Consider the following 16,850-nt stretch of genomic DNA (forward strand, 5'->3'; position numbering starts at 1 on the left):
CTCTGCTGGGTGAATCCTCTTGCATTTCCTGTTGGGGAGGAGTTATATCCCAGAAGTAATGATGACCCGTGGACTGATCACACATAACAGAAGAAATAATAAAATGCAAATACATATATATATATATATATATATATATATATATATATATATATATATGATATAAAAAGTCTACACACCCCTGTTAAAATGTCACGTTTCTGTGATGTAAAAAAAATGAGACAAATCATTTCAGAACTTTTTCCACCTTTAATGTGACCTATAAACTGTACAACTCAATTGAAAAACAAACTGAAATCTTTTAGGTAAAGGGAAATAAAAAACTAAAATAATATGGTTGCATAAGTGTGAACACCCTTTTATAACTGGGGATGTAGCTGTGTTCAGAATTAAGCAATCACATTCAAAATCATGTTAACAGGGGTGTGTAGACCTTTTATATCCACTGTATGTATATATATATATATATATATAAAATTGTAATATTTTATCATGTGTTTTACTGTGTATTTACTGGAAATATTTTACATTCCAATGTTATTCACATAGTATAAAATGTTCTTTGTATTTTTACATATATATTCCTATATATATATATACATCTGTATATATTTATATAGGTATATAGGTGTATATATATATATATATATATAATATCTCTCTCTCTCTCTCTATATATATATATATATATATATATATATATATATATATATATATATATATATATATATATATATATATATATATATATATATATATATATAGCTATATATAAATAAAATAATGTTCTTCGGTGTGAAGAACATTGGAATGTAAATGTGAGTAACTACCTTGGGGTTTAGCGCTGTAGGTCTAACACGGTGTCGGATTAGTGCGCAACTTCCAGTGAAGTCTACGGGGAGAAGTTAACAAGGTCCCAATTTCTTAAGTCATGAAGTTAACAAGCGTCAGGTTTCACATGCGCTTAAACAATTTAAGTGATACATGCGCTAACCCACACACAGTAAAAGTTTCCTTCCAGTGGTGTTTGAGCGTCAGTGAAATCGATGAATAGTGTGCCACTTGTAATTTGGCCCTATGTGTTTAACCACTGCAAAATGGTTAAACAAATACTTAATGGAACCACAAGTTTTCTCAGAGTAAGAGAAAAATTCATTCATTCAAATAAATATTTAAAGGGACACTAAACCCAAAAAAATTCTTCCATGATTCAGATAGAGAATACACTTTTAAACAACATTCTATTTTTTTATCTAATTTGCTTCATTCTTTAGATATTCTTTGTTGAAGAAATAGAAATTCACATGGGTGAGCCAATCACATTAGGCATCTATGTGCAGCTACCAATCAGCAGTTTGTGAGCCTATCTAGATATGCTTTCAGCAAAGGATATCACGAGAATGAAGCAAATTAGATCATAGAAGTAAAGTAGAAAGTTGTTTAAAATTGCATGCTCTTTCTAAATCATGAAAGAAAAAAAGAAAATGTATGCTTACCTGATAAATTTGTTTCTTTTTAGACACGATGAGTCCATGGATGTCATCCTTACTTGTGGGATTACGCCTCCTGGTCAGCAGGAGGAGGCAAAGAGCACCACAGCAGAGCTGTATATATAGCTCCTCCCTTCCCTCCTACTCCAGTCATTAGACCGAAGTTAGGAAGAGAAAGGAAAAGCCAAGGTGCAGAGGTGTCTGAAGTTTACAAAATTAATAAACAACCCGGTTAAAGAGAGACATTGTAGAAACATCATTAGACAGGGATTTCAGCACTTAATTTTTATTAGGTTCCAATAACCCAGCCAAACTTTAATATTTGGTGATAATCACAGTGCAGTATTGTTCTTGCAACATACAACAGGTGTAGGATCTACTGATAATAAGCTATGCATAAGAACCTCATCAAGATAGTACACAGAATGCGTTATGCCTTAAGTCTTGAAACATAAGTTTGAAATATACAAAAAGAGTGTATTGTGCAAAGTTACCTCTAAACAAACAACACCTCCACCAGAGGATGGCTATGCAAAATTGCACAAATCAGCCATCATAGTGAGCCATGAGGATCTATGTTTGTTGGCTACACCACCTTATGGAAGGCAAGTGAACACTGTAAATACAAATAAGATTACAAACACAAGTAGGTAAAACAAATGGACGTAATTACAGCGCAATTCATTTATAGGAGACCCCTGGCACTGTTCATGTTATTTTGCCTAAATGTGCTTGTTCAATTTATATCCACAGTTGCAACAAATTATTCTGCTGGTATTTTTGTGACCTGGTTCTGGGGGACTGAACATAGATCCTAATACTTTTAATTTCATGACACCGTATACTATTTGATTATAGTGGTTCCCTCTGAAATAGGTGTTGTCCGGTACCCCCTGGTCCAATTTTACTTTTTAGAGCATGCTCTACCTATGTGCTTAAAGTATGACTTACATGACATTTGTTTTACCTACTTGTGTTTGCAATCTTAATTGTATTTACAGTGTTCACTTACCTTCCATAAGGTGGTGTAGCCAACAAACATAGATCCTCATGGCTCACTATGATGGCTGATTTGTGCAATTTTGCATAGCCATCCTCTGCTGGAGGTGTTGTTTGTTTAGAGGTAACTTTGCACAATACACTCTTTTTGTATATTTCAACTTATGTTTCAAGACTTAAGGCATAACGCATTCTGTGTACTATCTTGATGAGGTTCTTATGCATAGCTTATCAGTAGATCCTACACCTGTTGTATGCTTGCAAGAACAATACTGCACTGTGATTATCACCAAATATTAAAGTTTGGCTGGGTTATTGGAACCTAATAAAAATTAAGTGCTGAAATCACTGTCTTATATGTAGTTACTTATGATGTTTTTACAATGTCTCTCTTTAACCGTGTTGTTTATGATAGTTTAAGGGTCTGCACTTTTATCCTTCATATAAGGTTCTTTCTAAGTTAAATTATTATTCTTAGATTTCTTTAAATTGAGATTTAAAGCCTGACTCCCCTAATGTTAAATATTATTACAAAATTAATAACCTGTCTCATAGAACAGGGCGGGCCGTGGACTCATCGTGTCTAAAAAGAAACAAATTTATTAGGTAAGCATAAATTTTCTTTTCTTTTTAAAGACACGATGAGTCCACAGATTTCATCCTTACTTGTGGGATACAATACCAAAGCTAGAGTACACGGATGAAAATGGAGGGACAAGACAGAGAGCCTAAACAGAATGCACCACTGCTTGAAGAACCTTTCTCCAAAAAACAGCCTCAGCCGAAGCAAAGGTATCAAATATGTAAACATTTAGAAAAAGTGTGAATAGAGGACCAATTTGCAGCTTTGCAAATCTGTTCAACAGAAGCAGCATTTTTGAATGCCCATGAGCCGTAACTCTTACAGGAGGCTGCTGTCCAGCAGTCTCACATGCAAAACGGATGATACTCTTCAGCCAAAAAGAAAGAAAGGTAGCCATAGCTTTCTGACCCTTACGTTTTCCAGAAAAAATGACAAATAGCAAAGACGATTGACGAAAGTCCGTAGTCGTTTGCAAATAAAAAATTAAAGCACGGACTACATCCAAATTGCAGAAGACGTTCCGTCCGAGAAGAAAGATTAGAACACAATGGAGGAACAACAATCTCCTGATTGATGTTCTTGTCTGCAACAACCTTAGGAAGAAAACCAGCTTAGTACGTAAAACCATCGTATCCGAATGAAAGATAAGGTAAGGTGAATAATATTGTAATGCCGAAAACTCAGACACTTGTTGAGCAGAAGAAATAGCAACAAGAAATAAAACTTTCCAAGATAACAACGTAATATCTATGGAATACATAGGTTCAAACGGAACCCCTAGAAGAACTTTAAGAACTAAATTCAAACTCCATGGAAGAGCAATTGGATTAAACACAGACCTGATTCAAATCAAAGCCCGACAAAAAGATTGAATATCTGGTACATCTGCCAGACGCTTGTGCAACAAAATAGATAAGGCAGAGATCTGACCTTTTAGGGAACTCGCCGATAAACCCTTCTCCAATACTTCTTGGAGAAAAGACAAAATCCTGGGAATCCTAACTTTACTCCATGAGTAGCCCCTGGATTCACACCAAGAAAGATATATGTGCCATATCTTATGGTAAATCTTCCTAGTTACAGGCTTACGCGCCTGAATAAAGGTATCTATGACCGAATCAGAGAAACCCCTCTTGGAGAAAATTAAGCGTTCAATCTCCAAGCAGTCAGTTGCAGAGAAACGAGATTCGGGTGAAGGAAGGATCCCTGAATGAGAAGGTCCTTCCTCAATGGAATCTTCCAAGGTGGCACGGATCACATGACCACCAGATCGGCATACCAAATCCTGCGAGACAACACAGGAGCGATTAGGAATAAACCCTTCTCCAATTCACCGATGCCTTCTCCTGTTTGAGTTGAGCAATAACCCAGGGAAGATCCTATCACTAACCTAGGCAAAGAGAATGACTGGGGTTGGAGGGAAGGGAGGAGCTATATATACAACTCTGCTGTGGTTCTCTTTGCCTCCTCCTGCTGACCAGGAGGCGTAATCCCACAAGTAAGGATGAAATCCGTGGACTCATCGTGTTTTTAAAAAGAAATGTGTGTTTCATGTCCCTATAAACTACCGCTTGGGACCCTCAGAGCACTGCTGGTTCCAGCTGTTGTAGTCACACAGCTCAGTTGATTAAAATTTCCAATAGAATAGCCCTTTAAATGTTTTAAAACTTTTTTTTTAATGACATTATTTTGAAATGCAGTGTTTATTGCCTGTGTGTGCATACATTACAGTTTCTAGCAAAATTTGTTTATTTAAGATGAATGTAAAAGTAAATTTTAAGAATTACACAAAAAAACACCTCTGCAAATGTAATGGTTTATTTTGGTTCTGCTTTCTTACATTGGCCTGGTATTGCTCCAAAATTACATGTCCAGGAAACTCAGGTTCAGGAACAGAAGCAAATTTCTTAATGATATCCTCAAGGGCCTGGAGCCCAGCCATTCGCAGCTGGTTGCTGTGATCAGTGGCTGCCATAAAAGCCATACGAATCAGGTCAGAAAGATGGATAACCAATAAATCATCTGTGAAAAAATACATTGGAAATATCAACAATTTTGAAAACCTTTTGCAGTCCATATTGCCAGAGTCAGCATGCTGTAAGGCACAAATCACATTATGATCCAATTTAAAAAGGGGCATCAAACACTTTGAGATGGTAATATAAAAGGAAAAACATAATTTATGCTTACCTGATAAATTTATTTCTCTTGTAGTGTATTCAGTCCACGGGTCATCCATTACTTATGGGATTATATCTCCTTCCCAACAGGAAGTTGCAAGAGGATCACCCAAGCAGAGCTGCTATATAGCTCCTCCCCTCACATGTCATATCCAGTCATTCGACCGAAACAAGACAAGAAAGGAGAAACCATAGGGTGCAGTGGTGACTGGAGTTTTAATTAAAATTTAAATCTGCCTTAAAAGACAGGGCGGGCCGTGGACTGAATACACTACAAGAGAAATAAATTTATCAGGTAAGCATAAATTATGTTTTCTCTTGTTAAGTGTATTCAGTCCACGGGTCATCCATTACTTATGGGATACCAATATCAAAGCTAAAGTACACGGATGATGGGAGGGACAAGGCAGGAACTTAAACGGAAGGAATCACTGCCTGTAGAACCTTTCTCCCAAAAACAGCCTCCGAAGAAGCAAAAGTGTCAAATTTGTAAAATTTTGAAAAAGTGTGAAGTGAAGACCAAGTTGCAGCCTTGCAAATCTGTTCAACAGAGGCCTCATTCTTAAAGGCCCAGGTGGAAGCCACAGCTCTAGTAGAATGAGCTGTAATTCTTTCAGGAGGCTGCTGTCCAGCAGTCTCATAGGCTAAACGTATTATGCTACGAAGCCAAAAAGAGAGAGAGGTTGCTGAAGCTTTTAGAACTCTCCTCTGACCAGAGTACACGACAAACAGGGAAGAAGTTTGACGAAATTCTTTAGTTGCCTGTAAATAGAACTTCAGGGCACGGACTACGTCCAGATTATGCAAAAGTCGTTCCTTCTTTGAAGAAGGATTAGGACATAAAGATGGAACAACAATCTCCTGATTGATATTCCTGTTAGAAACTACCTTAGGTAAAAACCCAGGTTTAGTACGCAGAACTACCTTGTCTGAATGGAAAATCAGATAAGGAGAATCACAATGTAAGGCCGATAACTCAGAGACTCTTCGAGCCGAGGAAATAGCCATCAAAAACAGAACTTTCCAAGATAAAAGCTTAATATCAATGGAATGAAGGGGTTCAAACGGAACCCCTTGAAGAACTTTAAGAACCAAATTTAAGCTCCACGGAGGAGCAACAGTCTTAAACACAGGCTTAATCCTAGCCAAAGCCTGACAAAAAGCCTGGACGTCTGGAACTTCTGCCAGACGTTTGTGTAAGAGAATAGACAGAGCAGAAGTCTGTCCCTTTAACGAACTAGCAGATAAACCCTTTTCTAAACCTTCTTGTAGAAAAGACAATATCCTAGGAATCCTAACCTTACTCCATGAGTAACCCTTGGATTCGCACCAGTATAAATATTTACGCCATATCTTATGGTAAATTTTCCTGGTAACAGGCTTCCGTGCCTGTATTAAGGTATCAATAACGGACTCCGAGAAGCCACGCTTTGATAGAATCAAGCGTTCAATCTCCATGCAGTCAGCCTCAGAGAAATTAGATTTGGATGTTTGAAAGGGCCTTGTATTAGAAGGTCCTGCCTCAGAGGTAGAAACCACGGTGGACAGGACGACATGTCCACTAGGTCTGCATACCAGGTCCTGCGTGGCCACGCAGGCGCTATCAGAATCACCGATGCTCTCCTGTTTGATCTTGGCAATCAGTCGAGGAAGCATCGGAAAGGGTGGAAACACATAAGTCATGTTGAAGACCCAAGGGGCTGTCAGAGCATCTATCAGCGCCGCTCCCGGGTCCCTGGACCTGGATCCGTAACAAGGAAGTTTGGCGTTCTGGCAAGACGCCATGAGATCCAGATCTGGTTTGCCCCAACGATAAATCAGTTGAGCGAAGACCTCCGGATGAAGTTCCCACTCCCCCGGAAGAAAAGTCTGGCGACTTAGAAAATCCGCCTCCCAGTTCTCCACGCCTGGGATGTAAATCGCTGACAGGTGGCAAGAGTGAGACTCTGCCCAGCGAATTATCTTTGAGACTTCCAACATCGCTAGGGAACTCCTGGTTCCCCCTTGATGGTTGATGTAAGCCACAGTCGTGATGTTGTCCGACTGAAATCTGATGAACCTCAGTGTTGCTAACTGAGGCCAAGCCAGAAGAGCATTGAGTATTGCTCTCAACTCCAGAATATTTATTGGGAGGAGTTTCTCCTCCTGAGTCCATAATCCCTGAGCCTTCAGGGAGTTCCAGACTGCGCCCCAACCTAGAAGGCTGGCATCTGTTGTTACAATCGTCCAATCTGGCCTGCGAAAGGTCATACCCTTGGACAGATGGACCCGAGAAAGCCACCAGAGAAGAGAATCTCTGGTCTCTTGGTCCAGATTTAGCAGAGGGGACAAATCTGAGTAATCCCCATTCCACTGATTTAGCATGCATAATTGCAGCAGTCTGAGATGCAGGCGCGCAAATGGCACTATGTCCATTGCCGCTACCATTAAGCCGATTACTTCCATGCACTGAGCCACTGACGGGCGTGGAATGGAATGAAGGACACGGCAAGCATTTAGAAGCTTTGATAACCTGGACTCCGTCAGGTAAATTTTCATCTCTACAGAATCTATAAGAGTCCCTAGAAAGGAGACTCTTGTGAGTGGTGATAGAGAACTCTTTTCCACGTTCACTTTCCACCCATGCGACCTCAGAAATGCCAGAACTATCTCTGTATGAGACTTGGCCATTTGAAAGCTTGACGCCTGTATCAGGATGTCGTCTAGATACGGAGCCACCGCTATGCCTCGCGGTCTTAGAACCGCCAGAAGTGAGCCCAGAACCTTTGTAAAGATTCTCGGGGCCGTAGCCAACCCGAAGGGAAGAGCTACAAACTGGTAATGCCCGTCTAGAAAGGCAAATCTTAGGTACCGATAATGATCTTTGTGAATCGGTATATGAAGGTAGGCATCCTTTAAGTCTACCGTGGTCATGACCCTCTTGGATCATGGGTAGGATGGTTCGAATAGTTTCCATTTTGAATGATGGAACTCTGAGGAATTTGTTTATGATCTTTAGATCCAAGATTGGTCTGAAGGTTCCCTCTTTCTTGGGAACCACAAACAGATTTGAGTAAAACCCTTGCCCTTGTTCCGTCCGCGGAACTGGGTGGATCACCCCCATTACTAAGAGGTCTTGCACACAGCGTAGAAATGCCTCTTTCTTTATTTGGTTTGCTGATAACCTTGAAAGATGAAATCTCCCTTGTGGAGGAGATGCTTTGAAGTCCAGAAGATATCCCTGAGATATGATCTCCAACGCCCAGGGATCCTGGACATCTCTTGCCCAAGCCTGGGCGAAGAGAGATAGTCTGCCCCCACTAGATCCGTTTCCGGATAGGGGGCCCTCTCTTCATGCTGTCTTAGGGGCAGAAGTAGGCTTTCTGGCTTGCCCTTGTTCCAGGGCTGGTTAGCTTTCCAGCCCTGTCTGTAACGAGCAACAGGTCCTTCCTGTTTTGGAGCGGAGGAAGTTGATGCTGCTCCTGCCTTGAAGTTACGAAAGGCACGAAAATTAGACTGTTTGGCCTTTGATTTGGCCCTGTTCTGAGGAAGAGTATGACCCCTACCTCCAGTAATGTCAGCAATAATTTCTTTCAAGCCGGGCCCGAATAAGGTCTGCCCTTTGAAAGGAATATTAAGCAATTTAGATTTAGAAGTCACATCAGCTGACCAGGATTTAAGCCATAGCGCTCTGCGCGCCTGGATGGCGAATCCGGAGTTCTTAGCCGTTAGTTTGGTTAAATGTACAACGGCATCAGAAACAAATGCATTAGCTAGCTTAAGTGCTTTAAGCTTGGCCATAATCTCATCCAATGGAGCTGTGTGAATGGCCTCTTCCAGAGACTCAAACCAGAATGCCGCAGCAGCACTGACAGGCGCAATGCATGCAAGGGGCTGTAAGATAAAACCTTGTTGAACAAACATTTTCTTAAGGTAACCTTCTAATTTTTTATCCATTGGATCCGAAAAAGCACAACTATCCTCCACCGGGATAGTGGTACGTTTAGCTAAAGTAGAAACTGCTCCCTCCACCTTAGGGACCGTCTGCCATAAGTCTTGTGTGGTGGCGTCTATTGGGAACATTTTTCTAAATATCGGAGGTGGGGAAAAGGGCACACCGGGTCTATCCCACTCCTTGCTAATAATTTCTGTAAACCTTTTAGGTATAGGAAAAACGTCAGTACACACCGGTACCGCAAAGTATCTATCCAACCTACATACTTTCTCTGGAATTGCAACCGTGTTACAATCATTCAGAGCCGCTAATACCTCCCCTAGCAATACGCGGAGGTTCTCAAGCTTAAATTTAAAATTAGAAATCTCTGAATCCGGTCTCCCTGGATCAGATCCGTCACCCACAGAATGAAGCTCTCCGTCCTCATGTTCTGCAAATTGTGACGCAGTATCAGACATGGCTCTCACATCATCAGCGCGCTCTGTCCTTAACCCAGAGCTATCGCGCTTGCCTCTTAATTCAGGTAATTTAGATAATACCTCTGTCATAACAGCAGCCATGTCTTGTAAAGTGATTTGTATGGGCCTCTCTGATGTACTTGGCGCCACAATATCACGCGCCTCCTGAGTGGGAGGCGAAGGTACTGACACGTGAGGAGAGTTAGCCGGCATAACTTCCCCCTCGTTGTCTGGTGATAATTTCTTTACAGATATAGATTGACTTTTATTCAAAGTGACATCAATACATTTCGTACACATATTTCTATGGGGCTCCACATTGGCCTTTAAACATAGTGAACAAACAGATTCATCTGTGTCAGACATGTTTAAACAGACTCGCAATGAGACTAGCAAGCTTGGAAAATCCTTTCAAATAAATTTACAAGCAATATAAAAAACGCTACTGCGCCTTTAAGAAGCACAAAAAAATCGTCACAGTTGAAATAACAATGAACCAAATCAGTTATAGCAACCAAATTTTCACAGTAAATGTATTAAGTTAGCAAAGTATTGCACCCACTAGCAAATGGATGATTAACCCCTTATTACCCAAAAACGGATAATCAATTTAACAATTAACGTTTTTATCACAGTCAAACACACTGTCACAGGTCTGCTGTGACTGATTACCTCCCTCAAAATGACTTTTGAAGACCCCTGAGCTCTCTAGAGACATCCTCGATCAAGGAGGAAGAAGCAGGAAGACTGAAACTGAATTTTTACTGCGCAAAAAAGCGCTAAAATAGGCTCCTCCCACTCCTATTACAACAGTGGGAAACCTCAGTTAACCGTTTCTATGTAGAAAATAAACAACAGCCATGTGGAAAATCATGCCCCAAAAGATTTATCACCAAAGTACCTCACAAAAAACGAATAACATGCCAGTAAACGTTTTAAACATACACTTTAAAAGTTAGGTAGTGTTATTAATAAGCCTGCTACCAGTCGCTTCTACTGCAGTTAAGGCTTATACAATACTTCAGTATTAACAGTATTTTCTTAGTCAAATTCCATTCCTTAGAAAATTACTTATTATACATACATTCATCAGCCTGATACCAGTCGCTGCTGCATTTAAGGCTGTACTTACATTACATCGGTATCAGCAGTATTTTCTTAGTCAATTCCATTCCTTAGAAAAATAATTTACTGCACATACCTTGTTTGCGGGATTCCCCACACGCTATTCCCTTTCTGAAAGTTACCCCACTCCTCAGAATGTGCGAGAACAGCCAGTGGATCTTAGTTACTTCTGCTAAGATCATAGAAAACGCAGGCAGATTCTTCTTCCAAATACTGCCTGAGAACAAACAGCACACTCCGGTGCCATTTAAAATAACAAACTTTTGATTGAAGAAATAAACTAAGTATAAAAAACACCACAGACCTCTCACAACGTCCTATCTAGTTGAGTTTCAAGAGAATGACTGGATATGACATGTGAGGGGAGGAGCTATATAGCAGCTCTGCTTGGGTGATCCTCTTGCAACTTCCTGTTGGGAAGGAGATATAATCCCATAAGTAATGGATGACCCGTGGACTGAATACACTTAACAAGAGAAATGTGTATATATAAGAAATAAATTGCAATAAACTTTATTTATTTTCTCCCCTTTTCCAGTAATTCCATTCTTAAAGTGTGAGCTTTTCAGTTACTGATAGAAATGGAAGTGCAGAACACTGCTTTATTCCACACAGCCATTGGCTGCACACTCTAGTGACCTAAAACATTACAATAATTCTGTTAATATTTAAACAGCTAATAAAACTTTACAAAATACATCTACAGTACATGTTATTTTTAGACTAAACTTTTATTTGAATGCATCATTCTATCTAGAATTTATTTAGTATTCAATGTCCCTTTAAGCATCTACATTAGCATATCAGCCTCTAGCTTCACATAGTTTAATATTCCATAAAGAGTATTGAACATTAGAAGAGCTACTATGCACAATATGCTTATCAAAACAGGTATTACTTGTTGTTTGGGATCCACTTGGTTACCCAAATAACCAAAGGGACTTGATGCTAATTCATCAAACAAGAGGTTTCTATTCGATATACCAACCCCATTTAACCCATCTTATTATTATTGATTGGATTTTGTTTTGGGTCACACTGGTAGGTATTTTAACCGACTGCAGTGGTATGAAATTCGATAAGCTGATGCCAGGTAGTGCCACCTACCGAAACACTGTGTACTATAAAGGTATCTGCAATTTAGATGGGTTAAATGCTTTGAAAAGAAAAAGCATTAACATCTTCATTATCAAAGACATAACATTGTCGCTCTCCTCAAGTCTCAGATTGAAAAAGACAGCAATGTGTCATCCTTTTCAATGCAAGGAAACATACTCTCTCTAGTTGCAGAATTGTTGCATTCATTGTGCAATGTGTGATGAGGAGTCACATGCAAAGGGGAAGACCTATCCTATTTATCACTCTGAATCCAAAGTTTTGGAGGAGTACATTTATGAAAATCTTGGAGCAAGGGTTTATCCATCCATCCTCTTCCCCTGCTGAGGCTGGGTTATTTTTGATTGAGAAGGATGGGGTTCTCAGACCTTGTATAGACTACCGGGAATTGAACCGAATCACTGTTAAGGACTCTTACCCTCTTCTGCTCATCCTTGAGCTTTTTGATTATCTAAGAGTTGTCGCGATATATACCAAATTAGACTTACGTGGGGCTTATAATCTAATACGCATTAAGGAAAAAGATGAGTGGAAAACCGCTTTCAACACTTGCCTAGGGCATTTTGAATACCAAGTAATGCCCTTTGGATTCAGTAATGCTCCAGCTGTGTTTCAGCTTTTTATTAACTAAGTATTTTGGGACTTTATAAATAAGTTTACTATCATTTACTTAGATGGCATTCTTATATACTCTAAGAACCTGAGTGAGCATCAACAGCATGTCAAATTGGTACTACAAAGACTACGGGAGAATCATCTCTATGCCAAGATGGAAAAATGCCTTTTTCACCAATCTTCAATTCCCTTTCTGGGTTATATCATCTCATCCTCTGGACTTGCTATGGATCCCTCAAAATTAGCCAAAATCCAGCAATGGTCACAACCAACCTCCCTAAAAGGTATTCAACGCTTCCTGGGTTTTGCGAACTACTACAGACGTTTCCATCACCACACCCACTGTGGCCCTTACCAGAAAATCCACCTCCTGTAAGACATGGCCCAAGGAAGCCATGGATGCCTTTCAGAAACGTAATTGGCTTTTCAGTACAGCCCCAATTCTGCAACATCTGGATCCTTCCCTTCAGTACATTTTGGAGGTGGATGCTTCAGATATAGCTGCAGGGGCAGTTCTCTCTCAGAGAAATCATAAATCCGGACGAATACGCCCCGTAGCATTCTTCTCAAAGAAATTCTCAAGATCTGAAAATAATTATGATTTTATGAACAGAGAACTACTAGCCATCAAATTGGCCCTAGTTGAGTGGAGACACTTACTGGAGGGCACATCCATGCCATTCTTAATCTTGACCGATCACAAGATTCTCATATACCTACAAATTGCCAAACGTCTCACAGCCCGACAAGCCCGGTGGTCACTGTTCTATATATTGTATATAGCAGGCTCCAAAAATAAAAAAGCGGATGCCCTTTCAAGACAATTTTCTCCTGATGAGCCTTGGGAAGAATCTATGGATGTCATTCTCAAACCACAACAGGTCATTGAAGTCATTTACACTTCCTTGCTTAAACAATTACAGGATGCACAAATCAGTCAAAGACCACCTGCTATACCCGCCAACACATTATTTGTTCCACCAAATCTGAGAAAGACTCTGCTACAATGGGCTCATGATAGTACACTATCTAGTCACCCTGGCATTGAAAAGACGCTCCAACAACTTCAGCCTTATGTCTGGTGGCCTAAAATGTTCCTTGATGTAAAACAATATGTCTCAGCTTGTACTCATTGTTCGGCCAATAAGATTCCTTGTCAAAATCCTTACGGACTGTTATATCCACTCAAAGTATTCAAACAACCGTGGACACATCTGAGTATGGATTTCATCACAGATTTACCCAATTCAAAAGGAAACACCACCATCTGGATAATTGTGGATAGATTTTTCAAAATGGCACATTTCGTACCCCTAAGGAACCTTCTATCTGCTAAAGAGTTAGCAACTTGCTTCATATCACAAATCATACGACTCCATTGGTTACCCAGTAATATAGTTTCTGACAGAGGTACTCAGTTTGTTTCAAGATTCTGGAAAGCAGTATGCCAAAATCTAGGCATTACAGTTTCTCTTTCTTCTGCCTACCACCCGCAGTCTAATGGCCAGACTGAAAGAGTAAATCAAGATCTGTAAGCCTACTTAAGGAACTATATTTCAGCCACCCATGACAATTGGACTGAACTACTACCTTTGGCTGAATTCTGTCACAATTCTACCTATCCCTCTGCTCACTGAATGTCACCTTTTTTGGCAGATTTTGGCTTTCAACCAAGAAACTTTCCTCTGGAACTACAGTCCACTGGGGTACCTGCTGCAGACCACAGAACTCAGTTACTTCAAAAACAGTGGAAAGCCATTCGTCGGGTATTACAGTTCACTAATGAGCATTATCAAAAGACTGCTAACTGTAAACGTTGAGTAACTCCGGAATATTAGGTAGGCGATTCGGTATGGCTTTCCACTAAACACATTAAAGGGACACTGAACCCAAAAAATTTATTTCGTGATTCAGATAGAGCATGCAATTTTAAACATCTTTCTAATTTACTCCTATTATCAAATTTTCTTCATTCTCTTGGTATCTTTATTTGAAATGCAAGAATGTAAGTTTAGATGCAGGCCCATTTTTGGTGAACACACTGTGTTGTTCTTACTGATTGGTGGATAAATTCACCCACCAATAAACAAGTGCTTTCCATGGTTCTGAACCAAAAAAATAGCTTAGATGCCTTCTTTTTCAAATAAAGAAAGCAAGAGAACAAAGAAAAATTGATAATAGGAGTAAATTAGAAAGTTGGTTAAAATTTGCATGCTCTATCTGAATCATGAAAGAAAAAAATTGGGTTCAGTGTCCCTTTAGACTCAAACAAACCCTCAGCTAAATTAGGTCCCAGGTTCGTCGGCCCATTCCGCATACTCCGTCGAGTCAACCCCACTGCCTTTAAGCTAAAGTTGCCTTCCTCTCTTCAGATACATCCAGCATTTCATGTTTCCCTACTGAAACCTGCTATATGCAAACAATACACCAGAAAGACGCAGTCTCCTGCTTCAGTACTTGTTGATGGGGAACCTGAATATGAAGTTTCCAAAATATTAAACTCTCGCATTCGCAATCAGCAACAACAATATCTTTTAGACTGAAAAGGTTTTCCCATCTCTGAGAGGTGCTGGATTCCTGCCTGAGATTTCCATGCCCCTCTTTTGATTGCTTCATCCCACAGACGTTTTCCTCATCGTCCTCGTAAGGTTCCCCGGAGAGGAACCTTGAGGAGGGGGCTATGTTAGCATTGTACAGTACGCATGTCCTGTGCCTGGAGTTGATCCTGGGACTTTTGGTCTCTGGCCAGTAGACTTTTGCCTAAACCACTGGAGGATTCAGGTTTCTGCATTAAAACTGCTTATTTTACTATCTGCTCTGGCTGGCCCTCTGGCTCCACCTGCCTGCCAGCTGCAGGTAGTTACTCAATCAACAGCCTATATAAGCAGCTTCCTGTGTGTGTCTGTGTATAGGATCTTTTCCTGGGTGTGATTATCCTGAGAGACTTACTTGGCAGAACTTGTTGCTGACTTTGCTTGTTTTTGACCTCTCCTTTGGACCACGATTCTGTCTGCCTTTGCCTGGAAGTGTTTTGACCTTTTGCCTGGACTTTGTTACTCTTTGCCTTACGATTCTGTACTGACTTTTGCCCACTCGTTGCTGACCTCTGGCCGGGATATCAACTCTGCTCCTGCTTGCTCCCACTACTATTTTGGTCATGTCCTGGGTTTTATTCTCTGTGGCTGGGACTGTGCTTTTATAGTCACTTCCCAACCTTAGGGTCCCTTCCTGGACAGACAATATACTACCTGTGACAGACATTAACTTCTTTGGATTCTTAAGAAATTTCCCCCATCATGTCAGAGATTTCCCCTTCAGAAGCTACTGAAGTATCCTCCTCCTCAGACATTTGGGAAAGGTTTACCAACGCAGATTTAAAGGGGTCAGAAACCTTACCAGAAGAAACATGTTAGATTTCCTCTTACACTTACCCACAGTAGGGAAAGCAGATAAAGCTGCAGACTCCGCAGAAGTTATCTGTGCAGCAAAATCTCCTGGCAAATAAACACCCCCAGGAGGTTGAGAGGAACCGCAGGGCACTGTATGTGAAACCACTAAGGTTTGGGACGTTTGAGGAGAAAGCTGTGGCATATCCTGAGAGACAATTGGCTCAGAAGGGAGTAATTTTTCTTTGAATTTTACAGTCTTAGCTAAACGTGAGGAACAAAATTGCATAGGTAAAACAATTTGGGTCTCTAAACATAATAAACACTTATCCATAGAAATATAATCTTGGTCAGTGTCCATAGCTGAGAAAGGTCCTCAATAAACAGTGAAAAATAAAAGAACCATTATGTCACTTTAAGAAGAAAACCTTACCTGTGCAGAAAAAAATTAAAATTATGCTAAAATTTATGGAAGCAAATCTATCTATTGGGTTCTTGTAAAGCGCGGCTATTCACCCGTAAGGGTCTCAAGGCGCTGAGGGTTGCAGTTCAGTTGAAGAGCCAGGTCTTGAGGTCCTTTCTGAATTTAGTTAGGGAGGTAGCTTGTGTAAGGTGCAGCGGGAGGATGTTCCAAGTCTTGGCAGCCAGGTGAGAGAAGGATCTGCCTCCCGCTGTGGTTTTCCTAATGCGGGGGATGACAGCGAGGGCTTGGTCGGCCGATCGAAGTTGTCTGGCAGGGGTGTAGAAGGTAACGCAGTGGTTCAAGTATTCGGGACCGATGTTGTGGAGGGCCTTGAATGCGTGGGTGAGAAGCTTGAAGGTTATTCTTTTGTTGATGGGGAGCCAGTGCAGGTCACGCAGGTATTTGGTGATGTGGCATTGACGAGGGATGTCAAGGATTAGTCTGGCCGAGGAGTTCTGGATGTGCTGTAGTCTCTTTTGGAGCTTGATGGTGGTGCCGGCG

The 16,850-nt window shown here is 40.6% G+C and overlaps 1 protein-coding gene across 1 annotated transcript in view; it reads right to left on the reverse strand.

Annotated features, from left to right (window-relative positions):
- The window catches only part of HEATR5B (HEAT repeat containing 5B), a 261,254-nt gene that overhangs the window by 127,840 nt on the left and 116,564 nt on the right, over nucleotides 1-16,850 (reverse strand). Inside the window, exon 25 of the mRNA XM_053711883.1 lies at nucleotides 4,913-5,094. Within this exon, the coding sequence (XP_053567858.1) occupies nucleotides 4,913-5,094 (182 nt within the window). The remainder of the gene's footprint in view (nucleotides 1-4,912; nucleotides 5,095-16,850) is intronic.

Source organism: Bombina bombina, chromosome 4 (genome assembly GCF_027579735.1).
Source record: "Bombina bombina isolate aBomBom1 chromosome 4, aBomBom1.pri, whole genome shotgun sequence".
Lineage (NCBI taxonomy): Eukaryota > Metazoa > Chordata > Amphibia > Anura > Bombinatoridae > Bombina > Bombina bombina.